The 25,320-nt window shown below is 43.7% G+C and overlaps 1 protein-coding gene across 5 annotated transcripts in view; it reads right to left on the minus strand.

The window, feature by feature from the left end:
* Positions 1–1,033: 1,033 nt before the first annotated feature.
* Positions 1,034–25,320, minus strand: part of C5H6orf89 (chromosome 5 C6orf89 homolog) — a 43,724-nt gene continuing 19,437 nt past the window's right edge. For 4 of the 5 annotated variants that reach the window (XM_059400579.1, XM_059400581.1, XM_059400580.1 and 1 more), the window contains 7 exons: positions 23,776–23,983; positions 22,894–23,107; positions 9,299–9,453; positions 9,019–9,158; positions 7,615–7,744; positions 4,664–4,787; positions 1,034–1,814 (listed from right to left, as the gene is read on the minus strand). In XM_059400579.1, the coding sequence (XP_059256562.1) occupies positions 1,720–1,814; positions 4,664–4,787; positions 7,615–7,744; positions 9,019–9,158; positions 9,299–9,453; positions 22,894–23,107; positions 23,776–23,983 (1,066 nt within the window). In that variant the 3' untranslated portion in view covers positions 1,034–1,719. Of the gene's footprint in view, positions 1,815–4,663; positions 4,788–7,614; positions 7,745–9,018; positions 9,159–9,298; positions 9,454–22,893; positions 23,108–23,775; positions 23,984–25,320 lie in introns of those variants that run through there. The other variant, XM_059400582.1, reaches the window with a different exon arrangement.

The raw sequence follows: 25,320 nt of genomic DNA on the forward strand, positions 1-25,320 counted from the left end.
CTAAAAGCTTGCGCAAAGCTGGCCTCAAGATGATCCCTCTGAAATAAAACCTCTTAAATCATAATTGCTTAGCAGCATGACTTTTATATCTACAAAAAATTTTGTTTTGCCTGTATTAACCCACACAAGGCACAGACTTGTTTAAGGAAAAATTCCCTCAGGTACCATTTATCCTAATTTCACTCAAGTCCATAGAGGCCAATTAGTTCCACCCTGAGCTCTGTGAACCATTCTTGTCCTTTACAGGCCTACAAACAAGACTTTCAGTGCCTTGTTGATCCCCAACGCCACTCAGGAGATGTGCTAACAGAGAGCCCAGGGATAAGGTCCAAGGCCACCTCCAAGGATGCAGAGTAAGGACCCTGCAAGGAGTCACACCCCCTTCTCTCGCCACTGTCTGCCTCTGATCCACTCTGCCATGAAGCCTGTACTCATCTGATTCCTGCGATTCAGAACCAAGGGCCATAGTCAGGCTTTTTTCTTCAGCTTGGCGACAGCATGACTAGAGGCCAGGTATCAAAATAGCAGCATCAATAAAGGAATAAAGGGGGGAAAAAAGAGGAAGAAAAGTATGCCCTTATTTACACCATTTGATTAATACATATTAAAAGCACTTGGGAGAAAACAGTGAGCATAGGGAATCACCCAACTGAAAGAACATAGCTTTATATTTTTACAAACGATAAAAAATACCTCACCTTGTTTCCCAGGAGAAAGAAATGATTTCAAGACAGAGGATCCCAGAGTCGCACACCCAGCTGGCAAACACGTTGGGTCTGGAGTTCCTTCCCCAACCATATTACAACATCAGCTTGACACATCTGTAAAACATCTTCCCTGCAGAAAGCTGGACCCTAAAACATCAAACCCGGGGAGGCACCCTCTCCCCAGGCCAGGACTCTAACTCATCCCCTCCGAAGACACTTGGTAAACCAACCCAGCTGACAGAAGCTGTGCCGCCTCAACAGTCCAGGGCTCTGGACCTGCCAGCGAGGGAGGACGGGGAGTCCAGCTTCTGCGAGACAAGTGAGAAGGGGTGGGGGTGGGGGTAGGCCTAAGAACTTGATCAAATGGAGGCAAGTATTACCTTAGGAATTACCATTTCAATTATAATCACACTCCAACCTGGCATCACTGAAACTCCAAGAGTCATGGACACTGGGAAAGCGGTGCTTTTCTTGAGTGCAATGAGATTACTTAATCCTGTTTCACGGATTCTAGATTCTGTGCTGCTGGGGAAACTGCAATGACTTCTTTAATCAGCCATGGCTTTCAACAGAAGTACAGGGTGGTGTGGCCAGGAAGAAAGGACAAGCAGGACCACCTAGTGAGGGACGGCTCTGAAGTCTGGACCTGCAGGCTGCCCTCTCTGTGGCCAGGGAGCCAGCAGAAGGGATCATGCCATGCAAGTAAGGGAAGGCACCAATCCTTTTTCCTGCTTGAGGGGCAGCCTCGAGGCTGCGGTTCCAAAAGGTGTGGAAGATAGAAGAGCCCAATCCCTCACAGGTAGGTACTGGCAAAGTCTTGGCCAAGCAACTAGGCTGGAAGAGTCGGGAGGGCCAGGCTCTGGCCATGGCCTCCAGCATATGGTTGGCTCATACACGCATGCACAGGGCAGGTAACTAAGTGACCTTGGAAAGTGGTTTCATCGTTTTTATTTCTCCCCTTTCAATCTGATCTTCAGCTCTCGAAGTTGTTCCTCTGTCCAGTTCTTGTTTCCTATAGTTCTGAGAGGGTGGTTCCATCACAGATGACCAAAGGCTGGACCCCTCTGGCTATCACGTAGACCTTCCAGTGTGTGGCACCGGCATAACCTTATAGAGAAAGAGCAATAGGACAGCAGGTAAATGTCAGGGACCAGGCACACCTGTGGGCAGGAGCAAGGCAGGTCTGCCTCGAGTAACACCCCCAGTGCTCGGGCCTCTGTGCAAACTGACATCCGGCAGGAGTCACTGTGAACCAAAGTGCCTCCTTGCCACCACCTGCTGGGGGAACGAGGACTCAGTTCAACAGGTTTAAAAGGACAGGATGTACCAAATGAGGTTGGAGCTGGGCATCAATTCTCAGGCCCATGTCATCTTTATCAGCAAGAAGACAGGATGAATTCCGAGGGGGAGCAGGACCCCCCCAGTTCAATTCTCCTCCTGTGATCTCTAACACTGTCTCATGATAGAACTTCCAGATTAGCTCAAACCAGCATGTCCTAAATCATGTTCTGCAAACAGCATCGGCCTGAAAGATAGTCCAAGGGAAATGGGTTCCATGGTCAAGTCAGTCTGAGAAACCTAGGTTCCATCAAGGCTTCTGGAGCCTTTGGTACACTAGCGTGTACTATGTAATGACAAGACAGACGGTTCCCAAAATTAAAGGACCCAAGAGCCCTATTTGCCAAGAGCCTTTCTAAGGGGCTCGTGCTCCCACCCCCAGGTCATGAGTGATCTGAAGAACTCTTCAGGAAACAGTGACCTGCTATAAACTTAAAAGCTTTAAAAACTTGAATACTTCAATAATCTCTAGAGTATGATGTGCCTTACCTATCTTTAAACTGAGAGCACTGAACAGAATTCAACTTCTACTTGGTGACTCAAGAAAGGTCACCATGGGCAGTGACTCCTCAATCACAGCACATGTGTGGGCTCACCAATGTCAGCCTCTGAGGCCTGACCCCTATATCATTCTTGAAAATGCTTCTCAGCACAGGTTTTCTGGTGACATGTGTCCCTGTCCCCTTCCCCTCAGCCTTCAGAGGACAACGCTTATTTTGTCGAAAACCAGAAAACCAGTGTGATTCTTAAGGGTCCCAAAGGTGCTGGAGATGCCCCCATCCTACAAGCAGCACTGGATTATTCCCCTTTGCTGTCAGGTTCTGCTTTCCTGTCCTTGTCTTTATTTATGTATTTTTATAAAGACTTTACTTATTGAGAGAGAGAGACCGCACACAAGCAGGGGGAGGGGCAAAGGGAGAGGGAGAAGCAGACTCTCTGCTAAGCAGGGAGCCTGATGTAGGACTCAACCCCAGGACCCTGGGATCATGACCTAGGCGAAGGCAGACGCTTAACTGACTGAGCCACCCAGGAGGCCCTCTTGTCCTTAACTGTGGCAGCTGCAGTCATGGCTTCTGTTTCTTCCACTGCTCAGAAGCCTGCTGACCTCCTTAACCCCCACCACCCCGTTCTTCTCCCAGACCTGCCCTCTTCCTTTGGTTCTAGTCAAGCCCCCATCCCTTCCCCACGTTGCTGTCCCGTGGCTGGCCTTTCATGGACACTGCTACCCATAGGCCTCCTTTCCTTCCGGTCAGCAAATCAGCCAGTCAGAGCACAGCAGCTGATCACGCTCTGGATCTGAGGCTTTTCTGCACTACTCCCACCAGCCTTTGATGCTCAAAGCTTCTTTGGTCAATACCTGTTCCCCATTTATTCCCCTTAATTCTATAATTGGCATTCTAGATGTCTGTGGGCTCCAGAAACCTAAACTTTGGATAACTGAGATATTTCTGTAGTTGTCTGAACTGTCAGACTTCTGTAGAACAGAAGACAAGAAGCTTTTTCAAACATCACTACACACTCAACCCCAAATGCCACACAGACTTGTGCAATAGTCCTGCCTCACGGAAGGGTCACCTCCACTACAGGAAAATAGCTTTAGAACAATTTCTACACAAAAATTCTCTTTTTTGCAGTAATTCCCAAAGGCCAGGCCAGCTGTGCTCCATTATCAGTTAATGCTTAATTTGCACGTTATTTTCATTTCTAAACTAAAACAAGTTATGTAACATGGATTAAAGCTTGTCATAGTTTGCAGTCTAAACCCTACTTCCAAATGAGGGGAAGCAGGGACCAGGGTCTTCTGTGGAGGTAAAATGAAAAGGAATCAGTTGGGAAAACTAGCCTGGGCTCTGTCATGGGTGCTAAGCTTCCCCTAAGCTTCGTGAGACAGGAGGAACAGAGAGGGCAATTTTGACACTTGGTATTTGCTTCTGCCAAGAAAACTCTACCATCAAACTGATTGCTACGGACAGCAGTTGATTCAGACCTGTTTTCTTGGAACAGATTTTTAGAAAATAATGCACAGAACAGGTCACAGTTGGGAAATCATGGAGCCAAGGGTGAGTCATGACTGTGAAGGGGGGCCCTGGCTGTGGAAGCCACAGGGAAGGTAATACACCCCCACGGGGCTGTTGCCCTTGCACACTGCTTGTGTTGTTTTATGAGCAAAACAGGCACAGAAAGGGTTTCTTCGAATTTAGAATTGTACCTCCCCCTGGCCTGACTCTGTTGCAGAAGACACATAAAGCTCAATGCTTTGCTTAGCTGATGGGAACCTGGGATGGTCACCTCTCCTTTCTGGGGTCTCAAGCTCCTCATCTGAAAAATAAAGGATTGCTCTCAGTATTTTCTATAATGCATTCTAACTGGAAACTTCTAAGACCGACAGACACATCATGCATTCTAAATGTATATACAAGAAGGCATTTCTCTGTGCTACATTTCTTCTTTAGCCTAGTGTTCCACCTAAAGCATAAATATTGACTCTGTCCATAAAAGAAGGCTATTTTTGACTCTACCTAATTGAAACTTTGTGTCAATTCTCAAGATAGTTCTTGAGTTAAGAACTACAAAGATCCTGTGACTGACCTTGTCCCACCCGGGGCGGAGGCACCTACCAATATCCCCTGGCTCTAGGGGCATTGCTACCGACTGGCAGTGTCTTCGGCACTGGGCAGGAGGAATGAGCTGCAACATGGCCTCACCGCTGCCAACGATGAACAGGTCATGCATCCTATACATCTGGAAAGAAGGAAAAAAACCAAAAAACAACAACAACAACAAAAAAAACATGGGAGAAGGAAAAGGAAACAAAATAAAAACCAGTGGCACAGGAGATTAACATACAAATATTATATATATATATATATATATATATATATATATTTTATATATGGCTCTGACTTTTCTAGCAGCCTGAGCAAAAAGCAAAAGAGAACCAATGACACCATTCACAATTATGTCCGAAGGATTAAAACAAACTAGTTTCTCCTAAACCTGGCTTCTCCTGGTATTGAGACCACGGACTCAGCGTCCCTATCTCCTGGTACTGAGATCTCTTCTGCGGGTTCTGCTAAAGAGACATCCTTAGCACCAGCCGCAATGCAGATCTAGCATGAGCTTCATAATTCACGGCTATTTCTCGCCACAGCTCCAAAGCAGGTAGAAGGCAAATCATCTATGTATGATTTAATAAGTCTAGGTGAGGCCAACACATACTGGTCAAAGTACACGACCTTCTGAGGGTCTGGTTGGATCCAGACTTTTCAGAGAAAGGGATGGCCTGCCTTTCCTTTGTGCAATGTTCCATGGAATATTACTTCTTACGGCCAGGGTCTGGAGAACTGAGCAGCAAGAAGTTCAAGTTTACACTCTTGGGCAAGACCTGGGTGAGCAGGTATATCACACTACTGATGAAAAACTAATGGCAGTAAGAATGGCCTTAGATTTCAGACCCTCAGAAGGCAGCCAGGCTCCACGCCCCCACAGGAACGTTTCACTTGGGAGGGCAGACTACTGCCACCAACAGGATGTGGGCCAGGTCTGGCTGTGAACCCTGGTGTTGATGTGGGCAAGGAGAAGAGACAAAGGGAGAGGTCAGGCTGGTCTTGCTCAGGCTTTTCTTCCTACCTAGATGGTGAGAGGAAAATCCCTAGGGCCTCCTTTCCCTGTTCCCTCCAGGAAAAGGCTTTCTGTGCCCACAGAAAACAAGGATCTGAATGAAGTCTGACTCTCTGGGCCACATCCCGGTTTTCTCTTCAGCACCGGGGCCCTCCAGAGCTTTGGATTGGGCCCTATCTTCTCCTGTCCCCAGCCCTGGTCTCTCTGTTGCGCCCACAGGCCCTGGCCAGAATGCTGTTTCCATAGCAACATTAGAGCCATTCAATTGCCAGAGTCGTGACAGGAGGAGGACTAAGGAGGACAAGTGGCTTATGACTGACTGGCAGAGGCCCAGACACCTGCAGTCTTGAAGAAATCCCAGTACACCAAACCCAGTGGATGTAGCTCTTTTTCATACAGGCCTGAGAGGGGGCAGGAACATGTGCCTCTACCCTCAGGATGGGAAGAAACAGACAACGGGATGGAGTGGGCCAGGCCCCAGGTGACACTGTAGACTGGGTGAAATAGGCCTGGAAGCCAGGCTCTCACCTCTTTCCTCCAGTGCCTCTTACAATCGGATCTCCACTGCCCAATTTCTATTCCAAGACTGCCTCCACAGACATATGACTTTACCGGGCTGCAGGGCCCAGGGATGTGGACAACAGGGTGGAGTAACGAGGCTGTAGAGAAAGGAAAGCCTGGGCCAGGGCGGGGAGCAGATGCTCTAAGGAACCAGACTCTCAGGATTTCTGCCTCTTTGGACCACTCCCCTTCCCAAAACATGCTTGGGAACCACAGGATGACTCTGATAGGCATCTGAGTAACTTAGTATTTACCTTCTGGCTGGATCCTCTGTGTTCTTGTTAAGCAGACTGGTGAAATTAACTTCAGATTCAAGTGGGAAAACCAAGATAAAGATAAAAGCTCTCGCCCAGAATTATATCATAACTATGAAGATGAAATCATACTAGGGCCCTGAGTTCTAGCCGGGGACAGCAGAATAATCTTCTTTAAAATCTGAGGCAAGAGCCCAGCACCTCCACCCTAATGCTGGCAGACAGAAGTTCTTACTTCTAGACAAAATGATTGTTTTTATAGGCTTTGAAATTCCTTTACCACGATTCAGCAAATTTCGAGCCAAACAATAGTACTGGGAGGTTGAAAACATAAGCCAGAGTTGATAGGGGTCACAGTTTGGGAAATTTCGTCCTATTAATTCTTCCAAACCAATCTAAACTCAAAAACCTTCCTCAGGAATGAGATTCAACAAAAGAGCAATTCAGAGAAAAGTAAACAGACACAACACAAAACAGATGGCCCCAGAGAGGTAATGTGGGCTCTGGGTACTTGGCCGTGGACTGAGTAAGAAGTGTTGCTACCTAAACTGGTCTGCCTGCCTTGGGCACATCTGGCAACCCTTTCATCCCTAAACTTCTTAAGCTTTTTGCTTTTCAGGTTCTCTACCTGAAGATTCTCATTTGTTTATTTCTGGGGAAAGCTAACTTGGGAATAGGGGGTGGGTGGGTAGAGCCCTCCTATTAACTTGCTGTGTCCTTGGGCAAATCACTGTCTCTGGGGCTCAGTGGCCCCATCCACAAAATGAGTAAGTTGAGCTGCTTACAGCATTGCTGCTGTCTACTTTGAGGTAGGGAAGTCAAACTAACTGCATGCTTGGGTCCCTTTAAATTTCAGGATTTTATTTCCTAATGTAGAAAAGTAGATTGACCTCAGGTGTCAAGGGCCGGAAACAGATTTGCAAGGTAAGGAGACTTTCTGTAAGCACGTCTTCGTGGAAGGGTGGGCCACTGCAGGTCTCCTTGCTAGCAACAGATGGAGAGAACTTTAGATTATGTGGGTGTCCCTTCAATTCATCTTCTGAGTTGACATGCAGGGAAGCAAGGGATTATGACATCAGCCCAGGTGCCAAAAGAGGAAAACTCTAGACCCAAGTCTTCTCAAAGTGTCCTACCTTACTACCCACAATAGGTTCCGGTTGAAGAAGGAAGCACTTTTTTAAGGAGGCATCTTTTGGAAATGGCAGGTAGGTGAAAACAGGAAAAAGCTCACGTAAAATGCGTGCTCTACTTAGAGGTCTTCTCCTGTAAAAGTTTGAAAGAGACAAAAGTAATTCAGCTGCGCAAGCCAGCCTCTATCTCCATGACTAACAGAGAGCTAAGCAAGAGTGGGAAAACTGTGGGCGGTGGGTTAACAGGGAAAAGTATCAGGACAATATCTTAAGTATTAGGTTCATGAAGAAGAGTCATGCCAAATCAATTAATTGTGACACGCACTGGTACACACGTAACTCCACAGCCGCAATTTGTACACGTGGGTGGGGTGTTTATGAAGTCCAGCTAAAACAACATATAGAGGAAGAAAATAAACAGTCCATTCATTCTATCTTGGAAAAGAGACTGAAGTAACTAACAGCAGGCCAGGCGGGAGAACAGAAGGGAGGAGGAGGAGGCAAAAATCACGAACTTTCTTCTAAGGTGGTATGGCATGCAGTGGGAAGCTGACTGGTTAAACCAGAGTATTCAACAGGCAAATAAATGGCAAATTTTTTAAAAAGACCAAAGCACTGAGAAATTATCTAACAAAAAGACCAAAAAAAGAAGGCATTTTAATTCTCTTCTGGAATGGTTCTAGACGGAAACGGGCTTTCCTTTTTTTTTTTTTTCCTAGAGAGCAACCCTCACCCCAAGAAATGGACCATATTTTCTTTTTTTTTAGATTTTACTTTTTATTTTTTTTAGGAAGTGTGAGTGTGAGCAGGGGGAGGGGAAGAGGGAGAGAAGAAGACTCCCTGATGAGCACGGAGCCGGATGGGAGGCTCAGTCTCAAGACCCAGAGATCATGACCTGAGCCGGTATCAAGAGCTGGACACTTACCTGACGCACCATCCAGGTGCCCCGACCGTGTCTTCTATAGGAAGGACAAAGGCAGGAAGAGGGAGACAGATCTGGGTTTTGGGCCTGGCTGGGTGACCTTAAGCAAGGTTCTTAACCTGATTCCCACTTCTGATCTGAAAAATGACCATGATAGTGCCTACTTCCAGAGCTATTATGAGCATCACCAATGAGCACCAGACGCTAAGCACTAAGGCACACAGCCTGGCACAAACGAGTGCCAGGAAATGAAGTTGGCCTTCTGTTCTTCATGCTTTCTCTCTAGCCCTCAACACTCAGGAAGCAGTCTGCATAAACACAAACACTAAACATGACTTCAGAAATAAATCAGGATGCTTTCATCTAACTTGAAGAGTGCTTACCCAGTGCGAGGTTAGGGAGGGTCTGAGTAGCCAGTACTGCTTGGACATCTGCTCAGCCCCCTTCCTACCGCATGCAGGCTAAGTGCCCTTTCCCACACTCACCACGGATAAGGAAATGGGAACCACCGGTCGGGAAAGCAGCGCCACCACTTGGTGAAAAACCCTTCGCTGAAACCTTCCGTGACCTCAGGGTACTGGCACAGAAGATGCTGAAGCTCCTTGGACAACAAGAGCTGTCCGGTCTTGGCAAGGCAGAAAACAAAAGCGGGACAAAAAAACAAAACAAAACATGGGATTCCTTCTCAGGTATGTCACAGAGCTTGATGCTTGCTAGCCATTAAATAAATAGCCTAGCAGTGGGAGAATGAGGCTTCTTGCTCACCTTGATCATCAGAGGATGGAGTCTCTCAAATTTCTTTGGGGTATCTTCCAAGAGCATTACCTTGAGGGGTAATTTCTGGGCACAGCCAGTGCAGTTGGCAGGGACAGGGTCCGACTCATTCCGCTCACAGCTGTTTGTCCACCAAGGGTCAAAATCTGAGCAAGGAAGGGATATGGAGAAGGCAGATACAGAAAGAACACAGCAGGTAAATCCTCAGCCTCAGCAACAAAAGGAAAAAGCAAAGATGTAATGATTTAAAAGCTAGGAGTGACCTCTGAAAAGGTACATATGGAATAAGTAGCCTCTGGGGAGGGAATAGAAGGCACGGGATAGGGGTGGGCAGGAAAGGAATGTTCCTCTCTATATTCTTCTACACTTCATGGAAAATATTTTTTAATATGTACATATATCTCCTAAGTCAAATCAACAACATCAACCATGTGGAGAAGATATTCAGTGATGTGGGGCTGGAGATAGAGCTCTCCCATTTTCTAACCAGTGACCCAAACGTCTGAAAGTCTATAGCACTTGGGGAGGCAGGAAGGGTGGTCCCACCATCAGTGATGAGCCCCACTGCATGTCTTCTCCAAGTGGAGGTCAGGATGACCCTGGGAAAGAAGAGTAAGAAAAGAAGGCAGAGAGAAGTGATGGAGAGGAAATAGGACTTCTCATGAGCCCATCTCTGGTACAAAGTAAATTGTATGTGCCCATTAAAACAGTTCTCTGTGGGGCACCTGGATACACAGCTGGTTAAGCGTGGGACTCTTGGTTTCAGCTCAGATCATGATCTGGGGGTTGTGGGATCAGGCCGAGACAGGCTCTGTGCTCAGCGGGGAGTCTGTCTCTCTCACTCTGCTCCTGCTCCTAGCACCCCTCCTCAGGTTCTTTCTCAAATAAATCTTAAAAAAAAAAAGACACACTCTGTCCCAGCTCAGACCCTTTTCTCTGGCTGGTCCTCTGCTGAAAGGTTGGCTCCCTCTCTCTATGCAGCGCTTCTCAGTTTCCTTCTATTCCTTCCCTCTGACACTATTCTGTTTCTAATGTTATTGCATTATTTCTTGTTTGCTTTCTGTTCCACTCTGGGTTTCATCTGTGTTCTCTGAGATATGTGCTTATGATAAACTCTAATTTGGATCCAAAATTTTCACAGATGGTTTCAGATTCAAACCCAATGGAAACCAAATCAGGAGAATGTCTAGAACAAAAGACAAACAGCCAAATGTGGCTGAAATGAAGTCAATTCTCTGAACCAAAACATTTGCTGCAGTTGACAGCAAGTGCTTTTTCCCTATTTTTTGAAGGCAACAGTAGTGGGGTGGAGGAAATCCCCACCAGGGAAGGACTGCACTTGTTCTCAGCTTGTTTCCCGGGTGCCCTCCAAACCCCCTCCATCTCTTGCAGAGAGAATCTGTGTTTCCTTGAGGCGGCTGATATCTCCCCTCCTCATGTGCCTCAGTCGTGGACACACTGCCAGCTAGGGGACTCTCTGCTGCATCCTTATCCTGCCAGGAGCCTCCAGGCACAGCCAGGAACCTTCCTATGGCACCTGTTTCAGAGGGCACACTGAGGCTACAAAGTTAGACTTTTTTTTTTTTTTAAGATTTTATTTATTGGGGCACCTGGGTGGCTCAGTGGGTTAAGCCGCTGCCTTCGGCTCGGGTCATGGTCTCAGCGTCCTGGGATTGAGCCCCGCGTTGGGCTCTCTGCTCCACAGGGAGCCTGCTTCCCTTCCTCTCTCTCTCTGCCTGCCTCTCTGCCTACTTGTGATCTCTATCTGTCAAATAAATAAATAAAATCTTTAAAAAAAATATTTTATTTACTTATTTGACAGACAGAGATCACAGGTAGGCAGAGAGGCAGGCAGAGAGAAAGGAAGGGAAGCAGGTTCCCTGCTGAGCAGAGAGCCTGATGTGGGGCTCGATCCCAGGACACTGGGATCATGACCCGAGCTGAGGGCAGACGCTTTAACCCACTGAACCACCCAGGTGCCCCTAGACTTTTTGTCTTCTGGGATATTTTCTTTCTTTCTTTTTTTATTTTGATAGAGAGAGAGAGAGAGATCATGAGTGGGGGACACGGGCAGAGAGAGAGGGAGAGAAGGCTCCATTCCCAGCACAGATTCCAATATGGGGCTTGATCTCATGACCCTGAGACCATGGCCTGAGCCGAAATTGAGAGTCGGACACCTAGCCAACTGAGCCACCCAGGTGCGCCTCTTCTGGAATATTTTCAAATGTTCCTAATTATAGGTCAAATACGATGAATTCTTGCCCAAATACAAGCACTCTGGGTAACAGACATACAATGAGCCATAAGTAATCATAACATGTTATATAGCATTTCACTTTCCAAAGTCCTTGTGAGGGAGTTCTAAGGAAGGAATAGAAAGGACATCGACGTGTTAAATGCTAGGCCCCATGCTGGTCATGTTCACATGCTCTATCATTTACTTTTTACCATAAAATTATTGAGGAAGTGCTGCTCTTCTCCCTTTACAGATGAGCAAGCAGAGAGTGAAGGGTGACAGCAGTGACCAAGGCACCAGAGTGTGGGGGGAAGACCAAAGACCGGGAGGCGGCAGAAAGGAAAAGTAGCATGGCTATGATGAGGGCCTCCAGGGAGTGAAGTACTTCTGACTCTGACCAAAACAAGGAACCAGCAAAGGCCTCTGGGTAAGGGTTTCCAATGCTTTAGGAAGGTTATTCTGGGCTGTAACTAGAGGGTCTGAGAAGAGAGAGGCTGGAAAGAGGAACATTGGATTGTACTTTTTGTCCTTTTTTGGGGGGGGCGGAGGTTGTACTGTGACGAGAGGTGACATATAATGAGAGGTAAACTGAGGCAGTGACAGCACAATCTACAGATCTAAAGAATGCTGTGCACTGAGATTGCCCGAGCATGCCTTGCCTAAGGGGGCCCGGGTGCAGGAGACACTGGAGACCTGCAGATTCACCATGACATTTTCTTACAGGCATGAATCCTATTCCAACTGAATCAGTTAATTATGGCAATTTCTCCAGTAGATAAGAATCAAGTGCCCAGAGAAAGGGGCATCTTCTCTTAATGCATACAAACATGCTTTAAGGGCTAGGGGCTAGCAGTGAGCAGTTCTGAACCTAAGGGCACAGAGAGATCATTTTAGCTGTGACTTACTGAATTTCAGTTTTATTTGGAGCTTTAGACACTCCTGGGATTTCCGGGTAGAGGTGCCCTGAAAAAGAGGTAGAGGAAGAAAACCCCAGAAAGGAAAAATTGGGAAAGAAAAAGAGAGACTAGAGTACTACAAAGAGGACTGAATAAAGTGGCAGGATGTAAGGTAAACACACCTAGACACAAGAACATCAATTACCTCTTCCTCTCACTGCAAAACTGAAATGGAAGAAGGCCTCATTCATAACTAGCAGTAAGTTTCACAAAAAAGATAAACTGTAGTATTTGACTGGAGGACATAAAATAAGACCTGAATAAATAAACATATCATACCATGATCCAGGATAGAAGACTAAATATTAAAAAGAGGCCAAGTCTACCCAAAGATCAGAACTTGGATAGTCTCCCATCAGAGTTCTTATGGTGAAAGTGGGGTGGGGTGGGGTGGGGTGAGATGGGGTGGGGTGGTGTGAGGCTGTGACAATCCCATTCTGAAGTTCATCTAGAAGAGTAAATGTGTGAGAACAACAACAGGCAGTAATCCATCCCCTCCCCAGATTAACTCTGGAAAGAATTTCAGGGCCAGAGGCGTCCTTGGTAATACAAATAACTTACAAAGTTTGGTCGCTGCTTCAGATCTACGGAGGATGGCCCCCTCAGGCCCAGATACCATTACAGAGTACAGTAAGAGCCTATGTGATGGACCCTGGGCAGATGGTGGACCTGACGACCTTCACCCCTGACCGCTCATGGGTCACCAGACAGCTCAAGCAAGCCTCTCTCCACGTGGGGCATGAAGAGGGGCAGGACTGGAGGGAAGTGGCATTATTTTGCTTTCTTTTTGTAGATAAAACACTAACAAAAAACCAGCTTTACTGAGATATAATTACTAGACCATAAAATTCACTCATTTAAAGTGTACAGTTCAGGGACACCTGGGTGGCTCAGTCAAGGTTAAGACGCCGACTCTTGATTTCGGCTCAGGTAATGATCTCAGGGTCCTGGGACTGAGTCTGGAGATGGGATCCACGCTCAGCAGGGGGTGTGCTTGAGATTCTCCCTCTCCCTCTGCCCCTCCCTCCCGCTCCCACCCTCTCTCAAATCAATAGATCTTTTTAAAAAAACTTTATAATTCAGTAGCTTTTGTATATTCAGAGTTGTAATAACTATCGCCATTATCTAATTTTAAAACATTTTCATCACCCTAACAAGAAACCCTATACCTATTAGCAGACACTTTTCCCATTCTAACCCCTCTCCTGCCAGCCCTAAGCAACCACTATTCTTTTAGTCTCCCTGGATTTGCCTGTTCTGGTATTTCAAATAAATGGAATTGTGCAATATATGGTCATTTGTGTCTGGCTTCTTTAATTTAGCCTAATGTTTTCAAGGTTCATTCATGCTACAGTCTGTGTCAGTTGTCCTTTCCCTTCTATTGCCAAGTAATATTCTGTTACATGGATATACTACATTTTGTTTATTCATTCATATGTTGCTGGACAGTTCTACTTTGGGACTGTTACGGAAAACACTCCTATGAATACTTGCGTACAAGTTTTTGTGTGGACATGTGTTTTCAATTCTTTTGTGTACATACCTAGGAGCGGAATGACTAGGTCATTTGGTAACTCTGTGTTTAATTTTCTGAGAAACAGCTAAACTGTTTTCCAAAGCAGCTGCACTACTTTATGTTCCTGTCATCTGCATATCTTTCTTAGAGAAATGTCTATTCAGATTTTTTGCCCATTTTTTTAAAGGCTTTATTTATTTATTTGAGCAAGAGAGAGAGAGAGTTGGGGGGGCAGGGAGCCGGGTTGGGCAGAGGGAGGGAGAAATAGACTCCCTGCTGAGCAGGGAGACTAAAACAGGGCTCGACACCCCCAGGACCCTGAAATCATGACCTGAGCTGAAGGCAGATACTCAACCAACTGAGCCCCCCAGGTGCCCCTCTTTTGTCTATTATTGAACTTAAAGAACATAATTTTTTTTAACATAAATTCTTGAAAAAAAATAAGGATCTTGCTCATCTAGATATAAGAACTTAGTAGCATTCTATAAAGTGACTGTAATTAAAAGAGTACAGTCAATCCTATTTACAGATTCTGATCTGTCAATCTGCCTACTCCCTGAAATTTATTTGTAACCCCAATCAATTCTTGTGGTGCTTTTGCAGTCATCCTCAGCCATGCAGAGTGGCAAATCCTAGCTGAAGTAGAAGAAGTTGACACTTGGCCATTTTGTTTCACCTCTCATGCTGTAAATGAGTGTTCTTTTTGCTATTTGGTGCTACATTTTTTTGCACTTTTATTGACGATTTTGCTGTTTAGAATGGCTACCAAGGTTATGCATTGTGGGGACAGTGGTATATGGGAACTCTCTGTACTTTCTGCTTAATTTTGCTGTGAACACAAACCCAAAACTGCTCGACAAGTAGTTAATTAAAAAAAAAAGGCTTCCAAGCATAGTGCTAAAGTTCTAGCCTTCTTAAGTGCAAGCACACTGTGATGTGCCTTACAGAGAAAATATATGTGTTAGATAAGCTTTGTTTAGGCATGAGTTATCGCGTTGTTGAATGTGAATTCAATGTTAATGAATCAACAACATATGTATTAAATGAGGTATCTTTAAACAAAAACATAGATAAAACAAAGTCAAGTATTCATCAATTGATGAAAATGTGGCCAGAGACTCTCAGGAGCACAACTATGATTTCCCTTAAGGGCAATGGATCAATATTCACTAATTCACTATTTATAGGGACTTTACAGAACATAACCGTAGCAAATAATGAGAACTGTATTCTTATAAACAGACAAAAAAATGTAATAAAACCAAGTAAGAATGTAGCAACAAATCCAGTATATACACCCACATACACACAATGAGAATATTTAATTTATGATAAAGGTCAGTTTTAATTCAGTGAAGAAAGGATGGATATACAGTAAATGATGTTGGGACAAGTAGCAACCTATTTGGAAGAAAATAAAGTTTGATCTCTACCTTTCACTATACACGGAAATAAATTCTAGATAAGGACCTAAGTGGATAGAACAAAACTTTAAAAATAATTAGAGGAAAATATGATTTTTATAATTTGGGGGGAAAATAAAGGCTTCCTAAGCAGATTCAACCAATACTTGCATATGAGGCAAAGAATATCTCTAATATACAATGAACTGCTATTTATTAGAAAATGTTAAACAGGCAAAGACTAAACAAGTAATTCACAGAAAAAATAAATAAAACGGCCTATAAAGCATATAGAAAGGCATCCAATTCCATAATAATCAAAGAAATGTAATTTAAAATAAGACATCATTCTTCAGTTTTTCTAACTGGCAAAACAATGACAGTATCACTGCACATATGCTGCTAATGAAAGTATACACTGATATAAGTTTATGAAGAAAATCTGGGTAGTATTTATTAAAATTCAAAATGTGCATGCCCTTTTGACCCAGCTGACTTTTTTTTTTTTAATATTTTATTTATTTATTTGACAGAGAGAAATCACAAGTAGGCAGAAAGGCAGACAGAGAGAGAGGGGGAAGCAGGCTCCCCGCCAAGCAGAGAGCCCGATGTGGGGCTTGATCCCAGCAGCCTGCCATCATGACCCGAGCCGAAGGCAGAGGCCTTAACCCACTGAGCCACCCAAGCACCCCCCAGCTGTTTGACTTCTAAGAATCTCTTACAGAAATAATAGTACATGTATATAAAGATATGTATATATTAAAGTCCCAGGTGCATTTTTAAAATAATAGTAAAAAAAAAAAAAAGATAAAAAAAACTCTGTAGAAACTTAAATGATGGAATATTCACAGAATGGAGTAATATAAAATCTGGAAAGGTATATATACTCAGTTGAATAGGAACGCCCCCCCCCCATTTAAGTCCTTCTGGAAAGTCAGAATGTGACCACAATTGGAAATAGGGTCTTTGCAGATGTAACTAATTAAGATGAAGTCATACTGTAGTAAGGCGGGCCTTAAATCTACTCCAACTGTTATCCCTAATAAGAAGATGAGAGGACCACACAAAGACACACAGAGGAAAAATGGCCAAGTAAAGGTGGGCGCAGAGATGGGGAAATGTTACCACAGCTAGGGAGCACTACGGATCACTGGCAACCATCAAAAGCTGGAAGAGGCAAACAAGAACCTTCCTTGGAGGGAGGAGAGCCTTACGAACATCTTGATTTTGGACTTCACCCACAAACTGGAACAGGATGAATTTCTATTGTATTAAGGCACCCAACCTATGGTACTAGCTCAAAGTATGTACATAAGTCAGTCTCCTGGGTATGTACCAAAATATATTTATATATGTTAAGTGTACCTATCTGTATAGCCATGGAAAAATTCACAAGTATGTATATCAAATTATTACCAGTGGTTGGGTGGGAGGAGGAGTTAGAAGGACTGAGAGAAGTCTCTTTATTAAAACTATATTTTTTAAAATAAAGATTTTTATTTATTTATTTGACAGACAGAGATCACAAGTAGGCAGAGAGGCAGGCAGAGAGAGAGAGGAGGAAGCAGGCTCCCCGCTGAGCAGAGAGCTAGACGATGGGCTCGATCCCAGGACCCTGGGATCATGACCTGAGCCGAAGGCAGAGGCTTTAACCCACTGAGCCACCCAGGCGCCCCTAAAACTGTATTTCTAAAAATAAAAATCTTATACCCCTTTATTGTCTTCGTATGTGTCTTATATATTTTCCAAATAAATAAAAATGCTGCTGGGGACTATGAAAACTTAAGCTGAGAGTATCAGCTACAAAATGTAGAGTTCGATTATCTTAGAAGGCAGGCCTCTGGAGTGGTACCTGACAGGAGCAGAGACACTGGTCAGGCTGGTGGCCAGCAAAGAAAGAAGGGAAACGATGAGGAAAAATGGATCATTGGAATGGGGTAGCTTATGCCATCCATCTGAATTAGGGGAGCCAAACTTCAAGAGGGAGAGCTACTCTTGATCTCTCTACAGCCTTGAGATCACCAAAGGTGGATAAAGAATGTGCTTATATTTTGGTGGGAAGTGACTGATGAATGGCCAGGTAGTGAATTGTCTGGGTGTATGAGGGGGTGCACGGCTGGGGCTCCTTCCTCCCCTTCCTATAAAATCCCCAACAACAAAAGGAGAAGTACCCAGACTCCCCACTTGGCCTCCATCTACCTGAAAAGGCTTCATCTGATGTGTTCTCTATACAACTGGCTTGAACCATCATACCACGAAGTGAGCAAAATCATACCCTGGAAAATAGCCAACAGCACAGAGCAGACCACCCTAGGCCATTCCAGTACACAGCTCTTCTTCAGCCCCCTTGCATGCTACATCTCACCTCTCCCCAGTCCTCTCTTCTATCCCCTCCCTGCAGCACCAGATAAAGCCCTGTGGAATTTGGATAGTCACTTCCTAAGTTTTAAGTCTAAGGTTTCCTTACTCCAAATAACCTCCCTATCCTAGCTAATTGTTTAAAGATTTTATTTTTTATTTGAGAGACAGAAAATGTGAGAGAGAGATCTCAAACAGGGGGTGTGGTAGAGGGAGAAGGTGACTCCCTGCTCAGCAGGACTCAATCCCGGGACGGTGGGATTGTGACTTCAGCCGAAGGCAGATACTTAACTAACTGAGCCACCCAGGTGCTGTATACTAGCTATTTTATATTTTAAAAAGGTATGACAGAAGTACTACACACACACACACACACACAAATACACACACAGAGGAATATCACTCAGTCATAAAAAAAGATAGAGATCTTGCCATTTGTAACAACGCAGATAGAGGGTACACTGTACCAGGTGAAGTAAGTCAGGCAAAGATGAATACTATAAGATTTCACTTACATGTGGAATCGAAAAAATAAAAAGGCAGCAACAGACCCATAAATGCAAACAAACTGATGGTTGCTGTGAGAAAAGGGGGTGAGGGAGGATAGGCAAAATGGGTGAAGGGGACTGGGAGACACAGGCTTCCAGTTATGGAATGAATGAGTCACCGGGAGGAAAAGCACAGCTTAGGGAATGTAGTCAATAGTACTGTAACAGTGCTGTACGGTGCGAGATGGTAGCTACCCTTGTGGTGAGTACAGCATGACATAGGGACTTGTCTCCTTGTTGTGCTGCACACCTCAAACTAATGTAATATTGTGTGTCAACTAGACTTCAGTTTAAAAACATGGTCTCTAACTGTGAAACTTTTAGAACAGTCAATCCCGGGCATACCAGTCTCCTCATCTTTGAAGTGGACATAAAGGGGCGCCTGGGTGGCTCAGCGGGTTAAGCCTCTGCCTTTGGCTCAGGTAATGATCTTAGGGTCCTGGGATCAAGCCCCACATCAGGCTCTCTTCTCAGCAGGGAGCCTGCTTCCCCCCCCCAACCCCCGCCTGCTGCTCTGTCTACTTGTGATCTCTGTGTCAAATAAATAAATAAAACCTTAAAAAAAAGAAATGGACATAGAAACGGTAACCACTCTGTGATTGCTGTGATGACTGAGAAAATACATGGCCCAGAGCTTGATACAGAAAGTGCATCACACAGTTACTATTATCACCTCAAATTTTCTTTGCAAATAAGAGGATGGGACATTCCCTGAGGTCTGAGAATTTCATCTTTGGGCACTGGCTTAGACTCTGATTAGGTCCTTAGTTCTAAGTCCATGAATGATTTACTATTCTCAAAACTCCTTGATGTTGGATCTACTTCAACCTTTCCTTGAAAGTTCATGAAGACATGAAGTTCCAATTATGCAGTACAGATCCAGAGAGACACTTTCTCATTGTATATGGGAACTATCCCAGGCCTCCTCAGTAAAAATGGATGTCATAATTAAAAATTATAGATGCCTAGGGGCACCTGGCTGGCTCAACTCAGGAAAGCATGCGACTCTTGATTTCAGGGTTGTGGGTTTGAACCCCATGTTGGATGTAGAGATTACTTAAAAATAAAATCTTAAAAAAAATTATAGATGTCCCAAGTAACAAAGTAATTGGACCTAACATGCAGGAGCCTGGCTTGGCTGAGGGCAGAGACAGTGGGCCATAAGTGCGGTGTGATGGAAAGAATGCTACATTAGAGTTAAGAAACAAAGGTTCAAGTGCCAGTTTGGTATTTTTAGCTGGGTAAGCAAGTTACTTCACCTCTCTTGTCCTTCATTTCCTCTTTAAAAAAATGGGGCTATACACTAGATCAACACTAAAGTTCCTTTTTAGCTCTAAGACTCTGTGACTCCATGGAAGGGTGAAAGCCAAGAGGATGGCTGGTAAGACCAAAGTGGATATGAAGATAAGAGGCTGGAGAGAAAATAAGAACTAAGACTGAGATTGTGAAAGAAAACTATGGGTTGGTAAGATAAAGGATTCAGTCAAACAATAAGTGAAATATTACCCATAAGGGTGCAGACCAGGAAGATGAGTGGGGCTGAATACCTAGGAAAAGACTAGATTAGGAAAATTCTAAAGCACCAAGAGCTTGGCTTATCTTTGGATCTGCAGTACCACATGCAAAACCTTGTTCTGGGCACTCGGGAGCTGAGAGGAAGCATCTGGTGAGCTAAGAGAGAGTACAGAACTCCAAAATCAAACTTTTCTTTTTCCCCCCAAATCAAACTTAAAGCTAGATTCTTCAGGTACACTGTGTAGCTACACACAACTCCCAGTACAAGGTAAGAGCTTAGACTCTGAGAATAGGATGCCTGGGTTCGAATCATGGTTCGGTGACTTATTAGTCATGGGACCTTGAGCAAGTGACCTAATGTCACTGTACCTCAGTGTCTCCATCTTTAAAACGTGCATAAAACCAGGACTTCCCTCACAAGAAAAGTGTAAAGATTAAATGAAGCAATATATGGAAAACCCTTTGAACAGGGCCTGGCATCAGATAAGTACTAAGGAAGTGTCAGCTTATTTATTTTCTGCTGCAGAGTGGGAGGTTGATGTGAGTCACTGGAGAGTCACTTAGCTCCTTCCCATCAAGAGGATTCAGGAGCAGGGTTTCCAATCCAAGGCTGGAACCTAGAAAAACAATCTCACTTCTGTTGCCTTTTGTTCCCTGGGTGGAGTCAAGAGGAAAAAATACCAGAGGTCAAGAGGAAACCTAGCACCACTGGTAGTGCTGCCTGGGGCATATCAGCACTGCTCCCACCATTGCCCTTGGTCATTCCCAAGATGCCACTGCAAGGAGTGTCAGAGGACTGGGTGGGGGGGGACAGATGACAAGTTAGACAGACAGGGCAGCCCCAATATGCCAGCAGGCTTTCCTTCAGGGAGCCGAATCTGCCCGGCCAGACTCTCTACATTCACTTCAAAGGTATCACTAAGTAATCCTGAATAAAAGGCAGTTGTTTTTTGGTACCATGACATTAGGAATGATACCTTGTATTTCTTTTCTAGCCCTCTTACAGGCCCAGCACTTCCTATTTCTTGTGCCTAATTCTCCCTAATATGTTTCTATTTACCTTTTACAATATTATGCATTCTTAAGTTTCCTTCCAAATGCTCTGCAAAATGCTGTTCATTCTACATGGCCACCGCTTCCCAGAATGATCACACACAGGAAAATATGGTGCATCAATGTCCACATTTACAAGTAAAAGCAGCACTTTAATAGAGTCAACAACATTAGAGAGCTAGAACCCCACCCTGCCAATGCTCTCTTTACAACTGAGCTCCAAGGACTCATTTTATTTCCATCTGCAAGGCAAATATTCATTTGGAGTGGACCCAATAGTTAGGCTTGTGGATGAGACACTAAGGTTTTTTGAATTACTAGACTCTGACTTAGAGAATAAGCAATCGTGGTCCAACGACTCTCACTTCTTTTTTTTTTTTAATTTTTTATTTTTTATAAACATATATTTTTATCTCCAGGGGTACAGGTCTGTGAATCACCAGGTTTACACACTTCACAGCACTCACCAAAGCACATACCCTCCCCAATGTCCATAAACCCCCCCCCCTCCTCCCAACCCCCCTCCCCCCAGCAACCCTCAGTTTGTTTTGTGAGATTAAGAGTCACTTATGGTTTGTCTCAACGACTCTCACTTCTTAATTAAATAGCCTGCGGAAATCTCTTAAAGGAAAGGGAGAAAGAAAGAAACTGCCATCAATTTGGGACTAAACACTGCTGACTTCATCTCTGTGTGCCAAACAGCAGAAGATGCCTTGAGGGAGGCAGTGAGAGGAAGACTGGAAAGGAGGCTGATGCATGTGAGGATGCAGCACAGGCTGGCCTGATTAACAAGTTTCTCTGGATCTTTCCCCCATGTGCTCTGGACCTTCCGAGATAGGGTATTGGAAACGGTGTTTTTTTTTTTTTTTTAAAGCTTTGATGTTGACATTTCAAAAACAACCCTTCCAATAAATACAAGGAAGTTAAATCTGGAATTAAAAACTTTCTATACATGAGCTAACAACAACAAAAAAAAACCCAACTCACAAGGCTTTTTGTTTTGTAATGTTCCCTTCCTCTGATTTTAGTATAATTTTGGAAATCTTTCCATAATTTCCTCCCTCAAGTGTACAAAAATAGCTTTCAAAGGAGACTCAATCCAAGTGATTTTTTTATGACTGATTAGGTCTTGGCTTATATAGGGGCATTATAAAGTGTAGTTTCCACTAGGAAATTTTTGCTGAAAGCAAAATGAAGAGAGAACATACTTCCTAAACAGTTATGCTGGAACCTAAAGGTTTCAGAACACGGTTAAACAAAAAGTTCTGAAATCCATCTGTGAAATTAATTTACAGGCAAATAAGATTAACACCACCAAAATAACAAAATCCCCTTCGTTGTTTCTCAAAGAGTAAATTTCAAGTCTTGTCATGTTATGTTGTTCTCAGAAGGAAAGTGCTCAAATGATGCAAAACCAGAAATTCCTGTGGCATCAATGATGCATCGTTACTAAGTTAAGTGCTTTTTAAATTCAACTTATTGGCAGAACTCGCTTAGGAGCATGAAATAAGCATACTGCGAGACAGAAAAGACTAAACTAAAAGACCATGACAAACTGGGACAAAAACCTAGTCCAACAGGCAAGGACTATTAGAGGATATGGCTAAAAGCAAGCCTAACTCATATGCTTTCAGTAAATCAAGAGCTATTTATTAAAATGCCTATTATGAACAGGGAGCACAAGAGAGAAGAGGGTAGAATACAACATTCAGATCATTTCTATAAACAGAAACACTCATCTCCACTTGTGTGCTTTGGTATTGGAGGGGGTTGAAATTTGGCTCCCCCAGAAGTGTTTTTCTGTTCAGTTTCTTAATCTCTCTGAGCCTCAGTTTCTCAATCTGAAAAACAGGGACAATAAAACCCATCAGTCCCCACTGAATTAAATGAGACAAAATAGGGAAAGTGTCTCTCATTAGATGTCAATACACGTTATTTCCTTTCCCATCGTATACTGTCAATAAAGCTGTCTCTCAGATGTAGTAAAATGCAGCATTCTACCTGGAAAGGGTCTGTCTTCATCACCCCCATGCAGAGGAATTCCCTTGTTTTCTGGCATATACTTCCTGGTAATGGGCAAGGACATCAGCCGGATGTGATGGATGAGTGAGCGCCAGGTGTGAGCTCCAGAAAGCACTGGTTCAGGTGGTAATGGGCTGAAAGGTTGAATCACAAAGTAGGCAGTGAGCAAGATTAATCCCAGGGTTACAAGGACCTACAAGGAAAGACAGGGAAAGGATTAATAATTGTCCCAGCAAAAAAATATTTTAATGCCAAGAAAAACCCCCACCTCTTCTATTATTTCCAATGTGCCTTAGAACTAATCCATTTTCATAAACAAGTCATTTACATCCACTTCTGAAAGCATTTAAAGTTTGATTTTGAGGGACACCTGGGTGGCTCAGTGGGTTAAAGCCTTTGCCTTCTGCTCAGGTCATGATCCCAGGGTCCTGGGATCAAGCCCTGCATTGGGCTCTCTGCTCAGCAGGAAGCGTGCTTCCCCCCTCTCTCTCTGCCTGCCTCTGCCTACTTGTGATCTCTGTCTGTCAAATAAATAAACAAAATCTTAAAAAAAAATAATAAAGTTTGATTTTGAGAACTATGAGGACTGCAAAGCTTATCAAGCTTCTATTATATGAAAAATTATACAAAAAAAAGTTTAAAATACACACAAATACAGTTTAACTATAAACATATAGCTTCCATCTAGGATATTTAACAAAACAATCAAATTCCTAGTAACACATGGTAATGATAGCAAAGACCAATTTATTCACAGAAAAACTAAGGTTCAGTGGTGGAATCAGAGGACAGTAGTTTTTGGAGAGAAAGTTGAAGAATTTGTGTTCTATAAGGTATCTCCACATCAGAACACATTTTTACCTTATACATAGCTATCAGGAGAGGATACTGGGGTGGCCCCCTCTGAGGTTCATTCTTTTCCAGGAGCTGTCGGATAAATTTTTCAATTGCCTTCTCGGACATGCCACACTGATGGCCTGTTTGTCTCACCAAATCAACAGTCTCTGAAAGTTTGTCATAAATGCTGAGCTCACTGGCGGCGAGATCCATGTCTTCCAATACAAAATCCCTGGGAAAAAGAAAATAAATGTAAAAACAAAGATGGTTTCTTTCAAGTACTTCCTCCTCAAAGCTCCTTCCTTTAGAACAGCGCTTCCTGACCATCTGTGGGGGCAGGACCAGCTTTGTGTTTTTCCTAATCCACTGCAGGCCAAAGTTTTTGTAAAACAAAATCGATGTCTAGACAATGTCAAGTTAGTGGCATACAGCTTTTAGGTGTTTCTTAATTGTGGGGTAGTAACAAATGGTTTACAGACCAGTACTGGTTCCCAAACACTTTGAGGAATGCTAGTCTAAGAGCACAATAAATAAATGAAATGGGACTCTGAAACACTAGTACCAAAATGATTTCTGAAACCAATCACAAGAGGTCTGTTACCAGTAATTTACTTAAATAAAAAGAAACACAACATGGAGTCTTGTTCATCTTATTTCTTTGCATTTACATCCGATACGCCTTTTAGCAACACAGGAGGAGGAACTAATCACTGAAAGCAAGATTTACTGTGCGGAACATGCTGATACTCTTTGTTATTGTTAGAGCAAGAATTTCAGGCAACACGGAAACTACAGCACTGGGTCTTCAGACTTTGTACGTTGCAGTCCTCATGCTTTTCCACAAACACGACTTTAGAAAATAAAGAGCCTTTTATTTGTGTTTTATATACTTAAAAGACCTGAGATCTTTAATTTCAAAATTCAATCTGTTCTCATAGTTACTTCAAAGCCAAAGTGTTTCACAGTAGCCAGAGAATAAAAGGTAAAAACTAAAGTGTCGAAGTATAATACTCTCTTGTAACTAACATTTGTAAAATGCAGTCAAATAGTTCTTTTAAAAACTGCTTGTGTTTAAAAAAAGAAAAAAAAGTATTTCCTTTATTTATAGAAGGAAAAAGAGAGGGGCGCCTGGATGGCTCAGTCGTTAAGCGTCTGCCTTAGGTTCAGGTCGTGATCCCAGAGTCCTGGGATAGAGCCCAGCATCAGGCTCCCTGCTCAGCAGGAAACTTGCTTTTTTCTCTCCCACTCCCTCCATTTGTGTTCCCTCTCTCGCTGTGTCTCTCTCTGTCAAATAAATGAATAAATAAATAAAATCTTTTTTTTTTTATTTTTTCTTATTTATTTGACACACAGAGAGAGAGATCACAAGTAGGCAGAGAGGCAGGCAGAGAGAGAGGGGGAAGCAAGCTCCCTGCTGAGCAGATAGCCTGATGTGGGGCTCTATCCCAGGACACCCGATCAGGATCTGAGCTAAAGGCAGAAGCTTAACCCACTGAGCCACCCAGGCGCCCCTGAATAAATAAATAAAATCTTAAAAAAAAAGAAAAAAAGAAGGAAAATTAGGGCTTG

The sequence above is a fragment of the Mustela nigripes genome, chromosome 5 (genome assembly GCF_022355385.1).
Source record: "Mustela nigripes isolate SB6536 chromosome 5, MUSNIG.SB6536, whole genome shotgun sequence".
NCBI lineage: Eukaryota > Metazoa > Chordata > Mammalia > Carnivora > Mustelidae > Mustela > Mustela nigripes.